This window comes from Delphinapterus leucas, chromosome 10 (genome assembly GCF_059928025.1).
Source record: "Delphinapterus leucas isolate spDelLeu-1000000601 "Yukka" chromosome 10, BTC_Dleu_Yukka2, whole genome shotgun sequence".
Taxonomy (NCBI): domain Eukaryota; kingdom Metazoa; phylum Chordata; class Mammalia; order Artiodactyla; family Monodontidae; genus Delphinapterus; species Delphinapterus leucas.
Genome location: NC_143138.1, coordinates 56,794,034 through 56,815,923, shown reverse-complemented (window position 1 = coordinate 56,815,923; position 21,890 = coordinate 56,794,034). Strand labels below are relative to the sequence as shown.

The following is a 21,890-nucleotide window of genomic DNA, read 5'->3' as shown; positions in this document are numbered from 1 at the left end:
GGGGAGTAATATAAATCTTAACAAGTACAAAAGCAGCAATTAATGAAATAGGAAGCAAAAACCAGTACACCTGATTGGTGTAGCCAAAGGCTTATTCTTGAAAAGATCAATAAAATGATCTCTGTTGGTCTCATCTAGAGAAAAACACACAAATGAACAATATTTGAGATAAGAACAGGGACACAACTAGACAGATGGAGGGGATCAAAAATTAAGAGAACACAATGTTTGTAAATGTGTAAGGATGCTACCAAAAGGCTTCCAGGAAAATGCTTCATGACTGGCAGACACACGAGGAAGCAGTCTACTAAAAACGAGGAATCAGCTGCATTTAATTTGGGCACGTTCATCCTAAGACCAAGGTCCCAGGTGTGGCCCTGGGCAGGTGGGTGATGCATAGAGAAGGTGGCGACCATGGAATGGAGGCCAAAGACTAGGGACAGTTCGGACACATTGAGTGGGTTCTTTATGTACAATTAGATGAACCTGCATGGGCTCTTTAAATGCTCATGTTGTGTTACACCGAAACCCCATCTTTAACAGCCTAAAAAGGCTCAAGTATTTCAGTAGCAAAAGAAATTACAGACTTAACTCCCAAATCATTTGTAGCCGTTTTTTTATTCCAAACACGTACTTTTGTAAACCTGCATTTCCCAAACAGTGCAAGTGAATTAGAAGTGACTGCACAGACTTAAATACATGTGACTTTGTGAAGAGGAACACCCCTCCCACTGAAATTCCTCAACAGAAACATACATAGATGCATCAATCAAGTTCTGGAAGTGAAGTTAGCGTGGGTGCCTGCCATGCAATTAATCACACTCTTAAAGCTTTTAAACTTACTCCGCCGGTCACACCGTGCACATTAGAATTTGAAAAAAACCTTAACACAGTCTGAAATCTAGATCATTGTGCTACAAAGCATTGCATCACATGGGACATTTGTTCATTATCCCCCCACATGCTGAAAATCAGAAGACATTCTAGAAGGTTCATTTTGGCCCTACTGCCTTTTTATCCTAACCCTTCAGCCATTCTTTGCTTCAGAACATATCCTTCACCGTGTATATTCTTGCTCTATATAGCAAAACAACACATGGACTAAAACCCTGCATACTTGGAGCATTTCTAAGGGACACTCGTTTTCTGCCTTTTATCTGCTAAAAGGCCATTTCCCCCAAATACCAATCCTTTGCTTTGCCTCTACATTTCGGGAAGTCTGAATTAGGTGCAGGTTTCATCAGGTGTAGGTTTTACACGTAACCCGAGTGTAACTGTGTTGCCCTGATATGATGCCTTATCCAAAAATAAAAGTAGAATAACCTTTTTTAAAAACGACATTGCTACGGTTCCACAGGTAGCATATCAGCACCCATCACAACCACCTAAGGGACCTGCTACACATCCACATTGAAAACAGGTCCCTGATGTTTCCAGGAGGCCCGCTGGTTTTGTTTTGAACATCCCTGCCTCTGGCTCCAGGGCTGAAGGTTGCATATGATTTGGTGAAGGAGGACTTTCCATCGGATTTTCTACAAAGCTTACCCAACTTCAGAATGCTGATGGAAGTTTCCTGAAGAATTGACTGAGAAAGCCTCAGTGACCTCAGTAGCAAGTGATTCTGGCCGTGTGCCTGTCAGTCACCGTAAAGCCACTGGACCCACTCACTCCTGCCAGTGTCCCCTCGTTCCTGAACCTCATGGCCTCTTCTTTGTGACAGGTCCAGGGCTTACTTAGGTGATGTTCCAAACTCCTGAGTCCCATGTAAACTGAGCATAAGTGAATCATTTTTGAAAAGGGGGCATTATTTCACTTAATTTCTACAAAGGTCCTTTTTTCATATTTAAAGAGCACCTCAATCCTTCTGACAGTTGATTATAACCCTAGTGAATACACAACCAAAACGCTGAAGCAGACTTAAATAATGCTGTGCAAGAGAACATCAGATGGCATTCCACAGTGAACCCACAGAAGCAGGCACGGTGGAAATTGGAAGGCACTGTGGAATTTTAAAAGAACCTTCTGGAGAAGCAACAAAGACACACCAACCCATCCTGTCTGCTTCCCCCAAGAGCCTACTGAGGGCTTCTGAACTGGATGGAGCTGGTGAACCGGCCAAGCTGAGAGCGCTGATAACCTGCTCAACTTCCCTATCTCTGTGCTAAATGGTCACCTCCCCAGTCCCTGCTGCCCCACCTACTCAGCATCAGGAGATAAGCAGATGTACCATCCTCCCCACACAGGTTCCAGAGTGGCTGCCAGTATTTCCTCCAGTGGAGGCCAAGCGTGACTTTCTTAAAAACTGCCCTATTTAGTCTTAGTAATCTCCTGGGTATGTGACCACTCATGTGCCCACCACTCAGAACCACCCAGAAGCACATGGATCCCAGCTCTGAGACTGGCTATGGAGCCTGCCCCTCCCCTGGTGAGGCTTTCCCCTCTGGCTGGCAGAACCACGTGCCCGCCAGTTATCCTGCTACGCTGTCTCCCATGCGTCTGCACACCTTGCAGGAGGCTGGCTGTGGCTATTCGTGCATTTTGCCAAAGCTGCTGATGGAGCTGTCCCAGGCCTACCACCTAAGAATCCTAAATGATTTATTAAAGGACAACATGAAACAACAAGCAGAAGTCCATCCAAGGAAGGCTGCAGATGAGGTCTCGTAAAGGAATTCACAATCCCACCGTGGGAAGATCTGCCTCCCCTGGGGCAAAATGTGGGGTGGTGTTCACTGGGGAACCCCCCGCACTTAGCACAGGGCCTGACGCACAGCAGGGGCCCCATACATATCTGTCAGAGGTGAACTCTGAGTGAGAACTGGAAGGGGAGCATGATGCATTCTGTATCTTCCTGTGTCAGAGTCAACTGCGTAAGAAACAAAAAGACACGTGTGCTCCCTGCCAGGTTTGCAACCGCCCAGCACCCTCATAATTTTGCCAAAACTTTAGATATCTTTGCAAGCATTAGCCAACTATGTGTCTGGAAAAACCTATCTCCCCTGAAGTTGAGTTCTGTGTCTTTTCAACAATACTCACGGGCCCCCGCACATCTTAGCTCCCAGTCAACAAGGCCCCATGAGAAAGATGCCTGGTCTTGTTTCTTGTTTCATTCTCATCTGATGCCATCTGTTTGTACCCGGGGCTTGAGCAGGCTGTGATAAGTGACTAAGGACTCTGTCAGACCCTGCTCTTAGGCACGCTTTCCCCTGTACCAGATGGTTTTCCAGCAGCGGTAACAGCAGCCAGGGCTGCTCATGGTTATTGAATGTTCACTACAGGCCAGGCATGATGTTGAGCTTGCTACATCCATCACCACCTCGCCCTTTCAGAGAATCACACTGCACTCAAACCTGGACAGCACTGCGTGTCTGGTAATGAACACTGTCAAATAGAGAGCTTGGATAGTGAAGGCCATAACTCAGCATTCACCTGTACAGGGGATAGGCGAGGACGTCAGTGCTATGCCCAGATCCCTCTGCATCATTTCTTTTGCATTATTTCTGTGCGCTTCCCAGGCTGGGGGTGCAGCCCTCTTTTTGAGGACTGCTCCTGAGCTACTGGGGCTATTTTGCTGGCAGGAAGTGAAAGCAGAAAGTTTACATCTCTCCTGGGTACAAGACTATGAAAGCTCAGCTCCCTTGCCCCCGGCTGGGACAACTCTGAGGCATAACTTACCCTCCAGAGCCCCCCTGCAGGATCAGGCTGAAGACCCCCTGCACGGGACCTGCCCTGAAATGGCTCCCTTACCTGTCTTCCTCCCCTTCTGTGTCCTGCTTCCCTCGTGTCCTTACTGGTGTGCCCTGGGGATACTTCCTTAATAAGTTACTGCGTGAAAATCCTTGTCTCAGGGTCCACTTCTTAAGAACTCCACCTAAGACACGATTAAAAAAAATAAGGACAGGTTGAATGGCCATCTCTGGGAAGGACACTGCAATTACCATTAGCTGGGACAGCAAGAGTGATGGGGATAATGGAGACCCCTGGACTCAAATTAACATGAAAAGATAACACATCACAGCACTCAGACACAAGTCTCTGCTTGGTGGGCACCAATTCAGTCCCGGTGGTATGCGGACTCTGATGCACGATGTCCAGGATGAGATGCCATTCTGAGGTTTACCAGTGATGAAATGGCATTGCTCCAAGCTTTCATGTCTTAATTTAAGTGCAAGGAGGGTGAAATGTCTGCTCTATAAGGTGATGCAGAACAGACCTCAAGAATCAGGTTTTTCCATCCAAATTCCTGCTGGGAATCTTCCAATGAACGGTACAGATGAAAAAACTCTCCTGGTTCTTTACACTTGACTGCAGGCAACAGAGATGTGAGATGCCTTCGGGCTCAGCCCCAAACCACAGCTGATATACAGCACCACCCGCTGGGTGGATTCATCACATGAGGTTTCTTCAGATGATTTCATCTGAGTCTTCTTTAACAGCAAGTTCCAGAGTACAATAAGATCTTTATCCTTTAACATTTGTATGAATATAAAAGTATTTCCAAGATTTCAGGCCAGATATCAGTGCTTGAGTGAACTATATAACCATTTAATAGAAATAATAAAACATCGATACAAATATAAAGACATAATCAGTATAAAAGGCTTATATTTATAAAAATACTTTTAGGTAACAGTTTTCCCCTGAGGGTTGACCACGCATGTTGCATCCATAAATATCGCCTGGCTCTGCAGCCGGCTTTCCAAAGTTGCGAGTTCAGCTGGAAAAGGAAGTGGTGGTGGTTCCAGTCAGGTGACCTGGCCGAAGTGACTGCCTCAGGTTGGCACCTGGGCTTGAGAGAACGAGGACGAGAACAGCATCGTGGGGCCTCCGAAAAATCTGGAGAAGATTCTTTCTTCCAAATATGGAAGATACAAAGATCAGGAAGACAGGCGAACCACTGGGCCACATGACCGGGGTGGGGTGGGGTGGCAGGTCACTGGTTTTTCTGGACCCAGTCCCAACTGTCTTCATTCTCTTTACGGTTCTTCTCAGCTTCAATAATTTCTTTGTACCTTCTGCGAAAGAAGCCCATCTGAAAGGCAGAAAGAGGAGGCGCCAGGTTAGAGATGCTGGGGAATCAACCGTTTTGATTCCCAAGCCACCTGGACCCGGAGGAAACATGACCTATGCTCACAACTCCTCAGATTGGGCTGATCTAGAAAAAGCATCATGTGGAACCACTTTTCAAAATGCATGGACTTCCTGCAAGCTTTCTTATGATAAGTTGTTTGTTCCTTGTAATGTGCTTCTGGTGGAGTGTTTCCCAAACTGTATGCTGGGGAAAACTAGTTATTGAGCTATTCATAGGTTGTTTGGGAGTAAAACAGATTCCACGGTCAAATAAGTTTGGAAATGACACACTCTTTAAGAGATTCGTAATGTACAGTAGAACAGTAAAGGATCAAATTAACCTTTTAGGAAAGGATTAAGAAAGTCAGGGACTTGATATTTCCCAAGCTTATCTGGCTTTTGATAAATCTATTAAATCCTGAGAGAGATCAGCCATTGCAGAATAATTTGATAAGTACTGCTCTCATACAGTAGGAGTTTTAAAGTATCTGCAGATCTGCATCCTATCTTGCTGTCCTCTAGACCTTTCACTCAAATCTGTGACCCTCGTGAGCTGCCGAGCTGCCGTGCACACAGCTGGCAGTGTGTACTCCCCTAAAACTGGCAACTCCTCCTGAGCCACGAAGGCAGTTTCCTTTAGCTTAGTTCTGAAAAGACCTTTCCTTCCGATGTCTATGGCTTTTCATACAGGGTAAGATGAATTTCCATTTCTTTTCACATAGTCAGCATAGGCACTACTGCCATATAAAAGTAACTTTTTGTAGCCCAAAGGTGACCTTTTCTCCCAAGCTCAGGAAGACCTGGTATCTCTTGTCCTGTGCTCCCTAGCATTAGTGGCCTCTGTTTCTGAGATCAGACATCCTCCTGCATCTGCCCTTAAACATGACTGACTGGAGTTGGTGTACAAATACCCCAGCTCCCTCTCTCCTTGGGTGCGAAACCCTGAGGTGTGCGTGCTCCGCGTGGAACTTTCCCGCGGTGGTAAACAGCTTGATAACACATCCTTTATTAGCTTCCTTCCCTGCCCTCTCTTCTCTGGTCTCCTATCACTGTTTCTTGAGATTATCTTCCAAATAAATGACTTGCCCTCAAATCCTTGTTTCGATCCTCTTGAATAGGGGGACTGAAACAGACATGCACACTTGGCTCGCTGCTGGGAGGCTGTGCTGCAGGTCTATGGTACCACACTGTCACTGGTGTATAATTTCCATAGTCATATTTGAAGACGCTTGAGACTAATAATCTCTGCAATCTGCTGCCAATGGGGAATGCACATACAAAACCTGCCCTAAACAAATCGTCAAGCAAACCCAGGCTTGTGGGCACATCTAACTCCTTTGTGCATCTTTCCTCACACTCCTTCACCATGAACCAAGCATCCACAGTCTCACTGCACCATCTTCCTACTCCTTGAAAGGGGCTTACTGGCCCAGGTGAAAATGAGAACTGTCAAGAGAGGTGCCAAGACAGCGCTGGTCACCTCCACCCACATTGCCAAGGGAGTCCTGAGAGTTCCCTTTGAGAGCAGTCTGATGGCTGGGAGGGAGTGGAAGCTTCCACAGAACAGCTGGCAAGGGTCTTGTGCTCTGAGCTTCGATCCTCAAGGCCCATTTCACAGACAGACACTGAGTTCCCGGATATGTCCTCCCAGCATCAGACCACATCTGTCAGAACCTCACTTTATGACACCCCCATACACTTTTCTCTCATTAAATCTCTACCACCTTCTCCCTTCTGCAAGGGATGTGGAAAGGAGGCTTGGCTTGAATGTTCTGGATAATTAGAAAAAGGTCGTTGTTGTCATCCTCAAAGCATACCCACAGGAGGCCAGGAAAGCGGCCCAAGACTTCATGGAAATGTCTAACTCAGAAGTTACTGCTTGAAATCTCATTCTTGAAAGATAAAGATGTGGTTGACAGGGCGAATGTGTCATGTGCACCTTCTGAGCTGAGGAGAACATAATCATAGAAAGAAGGCTGGGCACAACATGAGAATAAGATTCTTTAGCACATGACTCTGCCTGCGGATAGTGCGACGGTTCAGTGATCTCCAGTTACTCACTTTAACTCTAGAGAAGTAACACATCTCTACTGTGGCACCAATCAAGCGGAGCTTTAACTGTCTGCTCTCTTATCATCTTTCACATTTGTCTCAGGACTCCTACAGATTTGTGCTTTTTATCCCCAGAGCTCAGCATCTCACCGCTACTTACTGCCAGTGATAAGTTGCAAAAATGCCCCTGTATCCATGCCCTGTACCGTGGCTTTGCAGCAAGTCCTATCAGGAGACGGAGTCTGTTTTCCACACCCTGAATCTGAGTCATGACTTGCTATGACAGTTGGGTGCATGGGAGGTGATGCCCTGTCAGTTCCACACTTAAGCCTCAAAGGCCTTGCACACTTCCACTTGCTTTCTCAGAACGCTGCCTGGTTTCCAAGTGAATGAGTTTGGTCTCGCTGCTGAAAGATGAGTCCACCAGCTGAGGTCCTCCTAGACCCGCCAACCCCCAACTGCTTGCAGGTGTAGGTTTGAGCCCCGCTGAGATGGGAGGACCGCCCTGTTAAGCTCAGTCCAACCCTCAGAATTGCGACCTATGTAGATGGTGGTTGTTTTTAAGTCCCTAAACTTTGGTTTGTTACATAGCAAGAGTTAACTGATACAGAACTCCATATTTTTTTGCCTGAATTACTGAATGAGTCAACACCCACGGGAAGGGTGGCTGAGGGGCAACCTGACAGGGCTCTAGATGGAAAGAGCATCACTGTGCCCTGTCCTGCTGAACAGACTTTTCTTGTTCATCTCTAAGGAGGACAAGAGTCAGCTCACCTTCTCACAGCTATGCTGGCGTAAGGATTTGATACAGAGTATGCAATATAGCAAGGATTTAGAGTGCCTGGCCCAACTCTCACAGGAGGCTCTCCTGTGCTCATGTTTATGTGTGTCATACTTTTTACCAACAAAGTGATGGTATATCATCTCCTGTAGGCATCCAAAAGCAAGCTCTTTTGTCTCAAGTGGTATGGTGTCAGCATTAGTCTTTTTTTAAAAATTTAATTAATTAATTTGGTTGCACCGGGTCTTAGTTGTGGCAGGCAGGCTCCTTAGTTGTGGCATGCAAACTCTTCTTTGTGGCATGCACATGGGATCTAGTTCCCTGACCAGGGATCGAACCCAGGCCCCCTACATTGGTAGCTCGGAGTCGTAACCACTGTACCACCAGATAAGTCCCTTAGCACTAGTCTTGAAAAGTCTACCCCTGCTGGCAGTAACCGTAGAGCTTCTCTTAGAAACAGCCTTGCAAACTCTCCACCCCACTCCAGTGAGACAGGATATCCAGAGCCCTGTTCCCAACATAACCTGCGTGTAGTCTCATCTTTAGATGGAAGCTTGGAGCTGCCACTGGTGTCTGTCCTCCTTCTTTGGAGCCCATGACCATTTCTTAAAACACAGATCACGCTCATGTCTAGGGGGTGCTGGGTACAGTAACGCAGGCTGTGCACTGCATATAAGGGGGGAGGGTGACACTCACATCAGAGAGATCATGGACGTGTAAACTTATTACAACTATTTTCCAGCAGATGGCAGCTGGGTGTCTTTTTCTAACAAAATCAGTAGATTTTCTGACAGATGGAAGTAAAGCTTCTGGAGGAAGGGGCGCTGTTTACTTGTCTGCACAAAGGTGTGATATAGTCTAGAGGTGGTTCTGTCAAATTAATATTGTTTCTTACGTGATCAAACGAATTCCATTTCAGAAAAAGAGAATATCACCTTTGTGCTGTTGTTTAGAGCCCGGTTTTGGCTTTTGATATAGAACCCAAAGCCCAGGCTCTGAGTTTACCAAGCCAGGGTTCCCCAAACAACTGTGTCATACCAGGCCTGCTCAGTGCCACAGGACCTACTCAGAAGGGTTGGACGGGAGAGGTGCCGCATGGGGAGCCTGGAGTTCTGAGTACTGCTCACGCTTGGCCACAGGGCAGGTCATTTCCTGGCTCTGAACCCCAGTGTCTTTGTCTCTGCCCAAGAGATCGATGGCATTCTCAGACCTCTTCTAGCCCTGAAACACAATGAAAGCTTTTTATGTTGGTCCCCAAAGCAAACTCGGGACTGCAGTGTATAGGCCATACAGCTGTGTATCCAGTCCTCACACGTAGGAGGCACAGGGCACAGAGTCCTTGCCTGGTATCATTTTTTTCTCAAAGAGTTTTTCGAAAATTAAATTTCCAATTTTTATATTAAAGTATGGATATGTTATAAAGTATAGAGAAGTCTAAAACTCTTAAACACTAAGATAACTCAAGACTTCAAAGACATTTCTCTCCTGCAGCAGGCCTACACTCTCACCATCACTAGTACTCAAGGTTACTTTGGGGAAAACCTTGGAGAGATGCTGGGCAAACCTACATTTTCCCAGCCAGCTGAGTCCACACTGAGGGTGCCGGGAAATGAGCCGTGATGAGTTAAGCTGGACCCTCAGCAGCCCCTCACTCAATTCCAGTTCAGTGGAGTATGTGTTTTCCTGCACTTTTTCTGGATCCTTCCAGGGCTTGCTTTGCCACTTGAGGGGCAAAAGGCTCTGTTTATAACTGCTGTCTGTAGCGGAGGGAACACTCATGGAAACCCTACAGGAAGAGAGACTCCAGCCAAACTTGGCTCCCCTGGAAACTGAGGGAGCAGGGGTTTTCTGGCTTCTTGTCTGTGCCGCTCCTGAGGGGGACCTGTGGCCCCACAGGGCAGCTCCCTCAGCCCTCCTGACAGATTCACACAACTTTCTGATATAAACTTGTATCAAAAAAGCTGCCAGAAAACTCCTAGGGAAACAGCAGGTTTCCCCTGAATGGCCCTAATTAGGAAGGTTCTGAGAGGGGCCTGGGGTCCAGGAGGAAGTGAGAATGACTGGGTTCTGGGGTCCACATCCTATAGAATCAGCCTCCTCCTTCCCAGCCCAGTTCGGGGTGAGTGAAGGGCGGCCGCACAACCCCACGGCCTCTGGTCTCTGGGGAGATGCCCACCCCCTCCTCCCTGGCTTTTGGATTGCCTCCTGGGCAGCTATTCCAAGGGCCTTGGACACACTCCTTCTTTGGACTAACTCAGAGCCTCATGTTTATGGGTCCTTTCAAGTTCCTTGACTATTTACATAGCACGTCTCTGTCTCGAGATGTCAACAGTGCAACATCAGCCCAATATTTACTTCCAAACATAAATAAGTCCCCACTGAATGTCTCTGGCACATGGTCTTAATTGAGACAGTGCGAAGGGTGTGTGTGTGTGCACGTAAGTCTGTGCATTTTCATTTTCTCTGCAGGAGAAACAAGGATGGGTTCTCACAGCCCAGCTGGAGGGCAGGTGATAACCCCAATGACCCCTGGAGGGGCTGCCAAACCTACCCATCCGCTGGGCCATTTCACAGATTTATTTTTCCAAGTATTTCTGCTTGAGGTCAGCAGGAATGCTCTTAAATGAAAACCAGGAGCCCAAAACCAGCTCTGGAGCAGCAGGCTCTTGGAACAGGCCCGGCTGACAGAGGGTTCGAGACAGTCCTTCTGAAGGACGGTGGCAAACCCACTGCACAGCCCACCTCTATACCACTTGTGAGAAGGCAGAGCTGGCAGGTCCTGGGCCTTTTGGGAAGAGGCTGGTCATGGGGCTGGCCAGGCCATGGCACTGCCTTTTGCTCCAGGCCATCTCACTGGCAAAACGGGCCAACAGGAGAGAAGGGAAAGGTTCCTGGGCTGGAAGCAGTAGAGGAGGATGCAGAGTTTTCTCCTTCACTGAGTGGTGGCCTGTGTGTTTTGGCAAACTGTACAAGGGAGCGAGGAGAGGGGGAGAGAGAGGGAGAGAGAAGCCTGGGGCCCTAAATGAGGCTTTTCCTCTTGAAGGAAAAACATCCCGGCATCTCCACTCTCTCACCACTTGACTCAAAGGCCAGCTTGATGAGTTGAAGGCACTTTTTAAAGGTGCAAGTCACATATACCCTCTGAATAATGAAATTCCTCCTATAAACAGGCCTTTACGATTGTCTGGAAGAGGCACAGGGCCCAGGCCATTTCAAACCCAAACAGGAGCCAAAAGAAAGGAGAGTGGACTCATTTGGATTTTTCTCCCTTAAAAGAGTTTCCTATTTCAAAGTTTTCTTCCTGCACGGTGGCTTGGCAGGCTACTGTAATCCTTGCACAGAAAGTTTAAATTATGGCTCCCAGTGTCTGCTAACAGCTCGGCTCTGGGAAGGCTGATTAGGATCCATTTCAGAATGTGAAGAAGGGTCTGGTTAGCTCGGGGCCCTCGTTGTGGATTTTGCACCGGAGCCAGGACCTGCTGCGGCCAAGCATGAGACAGCGCCTGATGTGCCACCGGCCGACCCTCTGGAAGGCCCCGACCCTCTGGAAGGCCCCGGAGGAGAGAAGGAGGCTGAGCATTAGGCAGGGAGCCTGGACTTCGGCTCTGGAGAAGGTATTTGCTGACCCTATAAGGGGTTTCTGTTTCAGATAAACAGGGGATGATGGGCATGTTGGTAGAACCACGGCGACATGTAGGAGTTGTGGCACAGGCTCTTTGCCTGGCCAAGTGCTGCTTACTCCTCAGGATGTGCTTGGCTCAGCCTCGGTCCCTTAACTGCTTTCCCCAGTCTTCACGATGGAGTGAGGGCTCTGCTGCTTATTACCTCTGTCCCTTCACCCCGAGCCGGCCACTTCGCAGGGATCTGTTTGCTGAGTGAAGGCACCGGCTGGCTCACAAGTGTAAAGCTTGTGCTAACCCGCAGGCCTTCATGGCACAGAAAATCCATCTGCACTGGGCCAGCCGCCTTGTTCTGTTTTTGATACCACGCCACCATCCTTGTACTTTCTGGGGAACAACCATTTTGGGCTCATGAGCTCAAGGCAATGGCAAGCAACCATAGGTAGCAGTGTCAGGTGCTACACCAAAGGGAACTTCAAGAGATGTGGCTCTAGAAAGGAAAGAGGACTTGAACATTGCCCACCTGTCTTCAAAGGCTCTAGTGAAGTGTTTACTCATCAGCAGTGGCAACTGGGTACCATGCAGTGACTTTCCCCTTGAAAGTATTGGAGGGAATGATATGTGAAATACGGTAATAAGCCAGAAGCAGTCAGACCTCCCATCTAACTCAAATATTAGGCCCATTAATCAACGGATTTCTGTGCACTGAATTGTCAATATTAGACCTCTATACATAATGCATGTTTCTTAGGTTATAGACATAGGGATCCAAGTTGACAAGAGGTCTGTAGTTGACTCACAGACATAGAGAACAGACTTGTGGTGGCCAACGGTGAGGGGGATGGATTGGGAGTTTGGGATTAGCAGATGTAAACTGTTATACATAGGATGAATAAACAACAAGGTCCTACTGTATAGCACAGGGAACTATATTCAATATCCTGTGATAAGTCATAATGGAAAAGAATATGAAAAAGTGTATATATGTGTATAAATGAATCACTTTGCTGCACAGCAGAAATTAACACAATGTTGTAAATCAACTATGCTTCAATAAAATAAATAAAAAACAAAAGAGGCCTGCAGTTGAAGTTTTAGGAATATGTAGGTCTTCAGAATAATCCTACATTTCATTTGCCCTTTTCAGTGTCCTATAAAGTCATTCTATTTAGTTAGTCCTTCAAGAGAAAAATATTTTTCCTAAAGAAACTCCCTCTGCCGAGCTCCTTACTGCACTGTCGCTGTGCCTGAACAGACTACCCACTCTGAATGTTGAGTGCGTTCATGAACCCTGCACCGAGGTTTAGTTTTTTTTCCTCCAAGGAGCTCAATCATAATTTTATCTATGACACAATGGAAGACAGATGAGGTTTCATCTACTTCAGAACAACAAAACTTCCAGTTAGGCTAATCGTCCTTTGCCATAGTGAGTTTTACAGAAAAGATTAAGATTTTGCCCATATTTCTGAATATCATGTATGTGACAGACAAAAGATGGCCACTAATTCTTCGCTACTCCTCCCATTGGGAGGCAGAGTCTCTTTCCTGTTCCTTGACTCTAGGCTGGCACGTGACTGCTTTGACCAACAGAGTGCAGCAGGATGATGCCATGCCAGTTCTGGGCCAGCCTTTCAGAGGACTAGCAGCTCTCACCATGCTCTCCCAGAGCTGAAGCCACCATGTAAAACATAAGCCCACTCTGCTGGAAGGGCCACATGTAGAGGCCCTGAAACTACACGAAGAGAGGGAGGGGCCGGGCAGAGTCCAGCCTTCCAGCCATCTCCACCCAAGGTGCCAGCCATGTGAATAAAATTGTCCTGTGAAGTGAAGCAGACCAGCCTAGTCACCAGGTGAATGCCCTTGTGTGACACCACTCAGTGTCACTTGGAGCAGAAGAATCATCCAGCCAAACCCTTCCTGAATTCCTGACCTATACATTTGTTAGGCAGAAGGAAACTCAATTTGGTGGCAATTTGTTGTGTGGCCATAGCTACCCAGTACCATATAAAAGACTGTAATTTAGGCAATAGCACCACTGACAACCATGAAATCCTGCTGGAGCGAAAGCCTTTAGGGTATCTGCCTAGTTTCCTTCTAAGATTAGCCCCTATCCCCACCCCTACCTGGCCTCCCCAAACCTCCACACTGCATCTTTCTCCTGCACTGGCCTTAGCTGTCTGGATGTGGGAGACATGTGACCCAGCCCTGGCTGGTCACATTCTCTCTGCCACCTCCTGGCCTCTTGCCACAGTTGTAGACATTTGACTTGAGCTGAGCCAGTCAGATTCTCTCTCCCAGGCTTGTAGGATTGGGACTCAGAGGGGGCTGATCAGTCTGTGTCTGTGGCTAGAAGTTTTGACGGCATCACTCACCAGCTTTCTCAGAGGTGTTCTAGACCCTTCCTTCCTCCAGCAGTTAAGACGACCTTGTCTGGTTAAGGCCCCTTGACCGCCACCACTCTGCTTTCACGGCCAGTCCATGGCAGCGGGTGATGTCTGCCTTCTCAGGCCCTGGCTCTTTGGATCACACACAGCTGGGTGGCCTCAGGGTGCTGGCCACCCCATGACACCCCCTCCTGACACACCACATTCTTTAAGGAAACACGGCAGAAGCAAAGCGAAGCAGATGGCAGTTGGAAGGAGGTGGGAGGGTGTGCTCAGGAGAGGGGACACTCCTGAGTGGCAGAGCCAAGTGGGGGGCCCAGAGGGAGGGGGTGGGACACAGCCACCCCGCTCCCCACTCTGTGTCCCTGTCTGGTCCCATGCACCCAGCAGTGGAGGACAGTGTTCCCTCTCTTGTGAAATGTCTGTACAAAGGCAGAAGGAAGTATCTCTCTCTCACACGCACACAAACACACACACACACCCCAAAGCCCTTACTGTCTTCAGATCCCAAACACTGAGCTGGCTTTGTTCTCCACCCCCAGACCAGACGTCTTGGCAGGAAGGAGTTGGAGTTAGAGAAAAGGGAGAATTAAGACTCTATCTGGCCACGCAGATTAAACAAACAACAAATGGGCAAGTTTTTCAAAAAAGGTAATATCTGCTCCTGGTAAATATACAGGAAAATGGGCACTTTTGATACACTGCTTGTATAACCTTTCCAGAGGGCAACTGCTAATATGTAATAAAAGGCTTAAAATATGCATTTCTTTTGACTCGGTAATTCTGTTTCTAGGGTTTCATCTTAAGGACATAATGAGGGAGTTGTGCAAATATTTGGCTCCAAGCATATTCACTGTGGCACTGTTACAAGAAGTGTGAAACCAGAAGCCATGTGAATGAATCCCAACATCCGAGGACTGGGATCTGCCATACACCTGCAGCCTGAGGACAGCGCTGGACACGGGTTTTTAACAATAGGAAAGACTTTCACAATTCTGCATTCAGGGAAAGCTAGGCTGTGAACTAGTAAATGGGATGTCCAAAAGGCACGGGAACCTGAGATAAACTGATTTTCAAGTAATATGCTCAATGTATTTTTCTTCAACCTCCAATACTTTTTTCAGGTGAAGTCCAACTGTCAATCTGAAAAGATGTACAACAAAAACACTATTTTCTCTGCATTTCTAGATTTCTTGGATACTCTGAAATATACTTACTATACTTTTTTCAGATTGATAATTGAACTCATTGCTTTAATTTTAGAGGTCCTACACCTTAAAATGTATCGGGTATTTTACTGGAGAATTTAACACACTATTCACAAATAAGTGGGTGCTATGAGAATGCCTGGTCTCTGTCTATTATGTAGGGAAAAAGTTCAAGAAGAGACAATGCTGGTCTCACCACGGTTATTTCTGGGATGGGGACTCCTGAGTATTTGACAACTTTTCTGCTTACTGACATGTGTCTATGTTTGATCAATAAATACAAATTATTTTGGAATCCCAAAGAAACTAATTATTTGAATTTAAAGGATCCATCCATAATCATGTAAGAGGCTGTTTCCACCTGCCTCTGAAACCTGGAACACTGGAAAAGCAGGGACTTGGTGTCAGGAAGTCCCAGCTGTGGTCCCTGGTGCTGCTGTAGGAGCTGGGGACACGGTGGAAACAAGAACAGACAGGACCCAACTCACGTGGCACACTACCATCCCGTGGAAGAGACAGACCTTCCTCACATAATGACTCTGAAACCATTACTGAATACAGAGGCCCTAAAGTCAAGGATGCCAGGTGTCTGAGAGAAGAGTGCAGGGCAAAGAAACCATCTTAGAATTGGGGGTGAGGACACCCCTTTCTTCTTGAGAAAGTGACAAGAGGCAAGATGTGAAGGATGAGCAGGTGCTCCCTGCTGAAGGAGGCAGGGCAAGTCTACCCCCTGGGGCACCTACGAATGAACCCCCATGGGGTTGGGAGAACATCTGATGAAGCTACCCAGGCAGCACTCCAGACATACAGCCCATCGCCATTACTAGAATCTTCTGGGCAGAAATCTTTTCCATATTCCACATGGGAAAAGAACAAAGAATGGCTCTGTAGTTTCTTTTCTTATTTTTGTCCCAAGTAAAGGAGTTAACCATCCCCGTCCCAGTCCCAGCTGTTACTCCCCAAGCTTGTGCGTTGGAGTGAGGCTCCCACCACCCTGTGTTAGGACTGGTGGCAACTCTGCTAGGGAAGGCAGGAGAAGAGGGTAAGATTTTGGGGTTCCCTCTAAAGCGGTCCAGCCCTCAGGTGTGAATGGCCTCAGGAGGAGCCTAGACTCCATTCACTGCCTGGAAGGGACCCTGCCCTCCTTTCATTGTACCTGCACTGGGAAGGAAGTTCCACCAGGAAACCTTTTCCAACCATGCGCTCTAGCCCTGCTGAGGCAGGAGAGCTGGGTGTCTGGTCGGGGACTCCCTGGGGACCTGCGCTCTCCACTCACCTTCCAGAGCAGCACAGCCAGCAGCAGGAAGATGAGGATTCCCACCAGCAAGCTGATGGCAATGATCCACCCCACGACGTAGCCTCGGGGCTCCAGATTGTGCAACGCCTCGAAGACCACCTGGGAGGCAAAGCAGAAGTGAGATGGTTCCCAAACAGAAGCACCCACCGCCTGAGGGCACCCAGCCTGGGCTTGACATTGGGACTGAACTGGAGAGATGTGTCCAGGCTGCTGTTACTCTAAAATGGGCTCTGTTGAGCGCTTTCCTGGGTGTATACGGATGGATTTTTCACAAGGACCTGAAAAGGCACTTGAAATCGCAGCCCCAGTTCTTGAAAGGGCTGTAATGACAAAAGGCCTGATTTAAGTATCACGAAGTGAACACAAGTGTGGTGAAAAACTGAGAGGACGCACTATGTTCTTGACTCAGAACAGACAGTAACAGTCTGTTTTATTATGGTTTTGAAACAAAGGGCATGGGCGTGCGCTCCAGGTAAGACAGTACTTCTTTCTGAGTGTTCCGTGCACTGTGTAACTTAGTGTGATTACTCAATTAATGCCAGTTTCCCCAGTAGACTGTGGACCTCAAGGGCTGGGCACAGTTTGCCTTGGGTCTCATGGCGATGCCTAGCACACTAAAAGCACTCACTCGAGGAGCGGAGCCCTGGTCTCCAACGGGAGCCATAGGTCCTCAGAGCCCATGTCTCAGTGGGGCAAGTTTTCCCAACTTTGATGGAATCTCAGTGGTGTGCTAGCTCACATCAATGGTGTGCATCTCTTCCCAGTTCCACATCTAAGGATGTTACAATGCTATGTTGAAATGGTCCATCACAGGAGTATTTATACCACCTAAAGTGGCGCACAAATCAGGGCACCCCCACCCTCCTGCCAGAGAAGTGATAGCTTAACACGTGCTAGCTCAACACCGACTGTACTCTTTGGCTCTATTTTCGCCCCACTGGTCACAGTAGAGTTTATTTTTGTAGAATTCAAAGCATCCATTGTGTCCTCTACAGCCAATCCCTAACACCCCACCATCCTGTTCAAGCTCCTCTGCTGAAGAGACAGAAATCTCAGCTCTGGGCAGCCCTTGGCTGCAGACAGGCTGGCCCAGCCACAGGGCTTTGTCCAAGCTAGGCCGTGTGCTTGGAATGCCCAGTCCCTCCTTGGAGAAGGCCTGTGTAAACCTGGCTCAACCCTGAAAGCCAGCTGATTTTTTGCTTGGCAGGAAGCCTCGCTGGTTATGGGAGCCCCTTGCTCAAGCCTCAACGGTGACTGGGCACATGACTGAGTTGATACTAGCGCTATTTATGTTACCTTTTTAGGGTCTGGCTTCCCTCTCTCTGTAACATTTCTTGAATGCTCCTGTGTGTCAGGCTCTGTGCTTTTCTTGCAGTCTCTTGTCTAACTCACACAATCACCCCAGGAGGTATTTAGCACCTATTTTACACAGCAGGACATGGAGGCCCAGAGAGGACAAGGGATTTGCTCTGGGTCATGTAGCTTAAAATGCAGAGTCAGGATCTGAACTCAGGTCTAGTCAACCCCAAACTCCCAATCTAAGCTGGTCACCAGCACACCACAGAGTACTTGGCTGACAGTGGCTCTTTAAAGATTATCTGTCAATTAAATGGATCATTTACTGTCTCTTCCCTGGTGATAAGGAAAGCAAACACAATCACCTTTGTCTCAACTGTCTTCATTCCCACAGTTGAGGTGGGGGGGGGGTGTGCTGGGGGAGGGGAGGATGGTCATCTATGAGGCAGATCCTGAATTCAAAACATCATCTCTAGGGAAATCAGAGCAGAAACCATTCCTTCCTATGTTGGGACAGATCAAAGAAAACTGCCTACAGAACACAGTAGTCATTTCTGGGAATGGAAATAAGGCCTCTTTTCAGCACATACTCACTAGCTGTGTGACCTTGGACAGGGTACTTTATCTCTCTGAGCCTCAGTTCTCTCCTCTGTAAAACAGGGGTAGAACAGCACCTCTCCAGAGAACTGAAGGCACTAACGCATGCAGAGCGATTGGCAGAGCCCACCCCTGACACGTGGCGGGTGCTCCCATCAGCATCATTAGCACTGCTGGCAGGGAGATTTCTTTTGAGGTTGTGCATGGTTGGCTGGCACCCTTTTTAATTTTAAAAAACTATTTATTGAAGTCTAATATACATAGAGAACAGTCTACATAACCTAAGTGCACAGCTCAGTGCATTTTCACGAACTGAATGAGAAATGCATCTGTGTAGCCAGCACCTAGATCGAGATGCAGGATGAGACCAGCTGCTGAGAAGCCCCCTTCATGCTCTCTTCCAGTCACAGCCCCCACGAAGGGTAATCGTCCTGACGGCCAAGGGCCTAGATGAGCATCACTGCTTTTGTCCACGCTCTCCTTGGAAGGACTTCTTCCTTCCACGTTAGGTTTGGGAGATTCCTCCAGGCTGGAGCATGGCATTCTCATTGCTGTGTGAATACACCTCGATTTATTTATCCATTCTACCCGGTTTGGGGCTATTACAAAGAGGGATTTTCAGACATGAGGCGATCCTGAAGGAGGAATATGTGGGGGTGAGAGGTGGTGGGACAGAAATGGGCTGTGAAGTCTGTCATCTTAAGCCTACTCTTTTTTATCTGGTTCAGATTAGAGGTTTCTGTCTTTAAAGACAGAGATTCATGTCTTTGAGTTACTGCCCCTTAAAGCTGTGGATCAAATCACCTCTCACATTCAGAATCTCTTGTGGTGTCTTGCACAGGTCAACTATGAAGCACCGTGGCTGAGAGGGGCACCCTTGGGCAACCAAGACAAACTTCTCAGTTTCCTCCTCTGTGAAATGGGGAAGTAAGATAGTGTCTGAAAGTTCCTGGTCTCTGGTCGCATAGTGAAAATCTGCTGAACCTTCCTGTTGACAATGAGACAGGCTGTGGGCTCCATGGGGTCAGCTGTAAAGTCCAGCCCCTTGGATCACCCTGAGAGCCACACAGGGACGCTGCCTGCCCGCGGTGTCTAAAATGCGTATCCTGGCAAAGCTACCTTGGAGGTCTGGTTTTGTAGATACAGAGACAGTGAAGAGTATCCACTACAGTTTAGTCTGGCAAATTCCACAAGAATGCCCTGGCACTTCCCCGGAATGTGTGCTTAATCTTTTATTATTTTTAGTGATGCCGTTCATCATCTTGGATGTGCGCTTTATGCTTTGGCAAAGCTGGTTCCTGAACATCGCGACTCTAATCAACTCATTAAGTGGAAGGATCTGAGCAGCCTGAAGTTCTAAGAAGTCACATCTTAGATAAAAACCCAAAGGAACAGCAGCATGGACCACAGAGAGAGGTAGGAAGCACCGACAATCCAGTCTGGTCGCCACCACTAAATAGCAGGATGATCCTGGTGAAGCCCTTATACCTCTTTATTTTAATTCAAAAATTAAAAAAAATTTTTTGAGTCAGCCCATGGTATTTTTTAGTGTTTTTTTTAAAATTGAAGTATAGTTGATTTACCATATTATATTAGTTTCAGGTATAGAGCATGGTGATTCAGTATTTTTACAGATTATACTCCATTAAAAGTTATTACAAGATAATGGCTATAACTCCTCGTGCTACACAATAAGTCTTTCTTACTTATCTATTTTATACATAGTAGTTTGTATCTCTTAATTCCATCCCCCGTACCTCTTTAAATATCTTTTCTCCACCTCCCCAGTTACTGCTCCAGTTCAAGCCTGAGCTTCTGTCACCAGCACTATTTCAGGAGCTTTGGAGGAGCCTTCCTGCTGTTAGAGTTGTCTTCCTAAAGCACAGGCCTCATCACGCACTTCTCAGTTTATACTACAGATGGTTTTCCTTTATACCAAATATACATTTCAGGGTACCAGGCTCTTTACAATCCAGTCTCCTTCCTACCTTTCCAGCCCCTGGCAGGACCTGTACTCACATTCTAGCTGGTTAGAGTTATCTCCCTGTGGGACCTGTGGCCTCCTGCCTGCCTGCAGCCTGCTTTTGCCACCTTGGAAGACTCTTCCATTCCTGTCCAGTTGACAAACTCCAATACTGCTTATCTTACAAATGTTCATATCCTTTTTTTTTTTTTTTTTTCACTGTTGTGGCCTCTCCCATTGCGGAGCACAGGCTCTGGACGCGCAGGCTCAGCGGCCATGGCTCACAGGCCCAGCCACTCCGCAGCAATGTGGGATCTTCCCAGACCATGGCACGAACCCGTGTTCCCTGCATTGGCAGGCGGACTCTCAACCACTGCGCCACCAGGGAAACCCTGTTCACATCCTTTGATCCATTAATTCTGTACTTGAAAATTTACTCATAGGCAAGAAACATAAAGTACGGGAAAAGTTTTATATTCGAAGATGTTCACTGCAGAATTATTTATATTGGTACTGAATTAGGAATATCCTTAATGGAAAAGAATACAAAAAAGAATATATATGCATAACTGAATTACTTTGCTGTACACCAGAAACTAAACAAAACACTGTAAATCAACTTTACTTCAATAAAAAAATAGAAATATCCTAAAAGTCTAACAATAGAGTGACAGATGAGTAAATTACAGCAATCGCAAAGTAGAATACCACAGAGCCGTTAAAATGATAATACATCTGGCTGTCAAAGTATGATTTTCTAAAAGTTAAAAACATGACTCTCATACAAATATGCAGCAAATACACATTAAAAATTTATTTAATTCATGACCGAGGGAATCAGGATGGTAAAGCTAGTTCAAAAAAGGATCTGAGAATGCGGGTAGTTACAGAAAAAAAAGAATAGAAGAATGTTGAAATCAGATACAAAACTGATTAATACCTTACATGGCAATAAACTATAACCTTTGGGATTATATTTTCTGCAAGACAGAAGTCATTTTCATCTTCACTGGCAAAAGGCATTTGTAACTTAGTTTTCTATAGGTTAATATGTAATTTCACAGAATATGGGCCCTAGGGAGTTAGGCAGGCCTATTTGAACAGTGTTGTTTTTCTCAAATTTTAAGGTGTGTAAGAATCACACGAGGAGCCTCGTTAAAATGCAGATTCTGAATCAGGGAGTCTGGATTGGGGCCTGAGCGTCCACATCGCAGTTACGCTCACTGGTGATGCTGATGCTGCTGGTCCAAGGACCACACTTTGAGTAGAAAGGGGATAGAGAGTGCTCCAGGCGTGAAAGGACACACAATCATCTTTTGCCTGATTTCCAAGTTTTACATACTTTAGAAAACGTGATAATAAAATGGGAAAAGTGATAAATGCTATAAAGTTATACGAAAAAAATCAATATCAATTTAGCATACAGAAGACTTCAGCTTTGCAGAAAAATGTAGGAAATTTTTTAAGTAAATAGGTGTTTTTACATACTACGGGTATTGTTTTCTCTTTTCTACTTTTAACTACTTTTTTAAAAAACTGAGCATTTTAAAGCCAAGTTAAAAAAAAATTAAAAGGAGAGACTCTGCTCCAACATCTTCTGTTCCAAGAAGACTGACCTACTCTGC

General features: G+C 46.7%; 1 protein-coding gene across 1 annotated transcript in view; it reads right to left on the bottom strand.

The window, feature by feature from the left end:
• Positions 1 to 213: 213 nt before the first annotated feature.
• ITGA9 (integrin subunit alpha 9) overlaps positions 214 to 21,890 on the bottom strand; it is a 356,219-nt gene continuing 334,542 nt past the window's right edge. Inside the window, exons 27-28 of the mRNA XM_022553838.3 lie at positions 16,389 to 16,508; positions 214 to 5,029 (exon numbers count right to left, since the gene is read on the bottom strand). Of these exons, the coding sequence (XP_022409546.1) occupies positions 4,931 to 5,029; positions 16,389 to 16,508 (219 nt within the window). The 3' untranslated portion in view covers positions 214 to 4,930. The remainder of the gene's footprint in view (positions 5,030 to 16,388; positions 16,509 to 21,890) is intronic.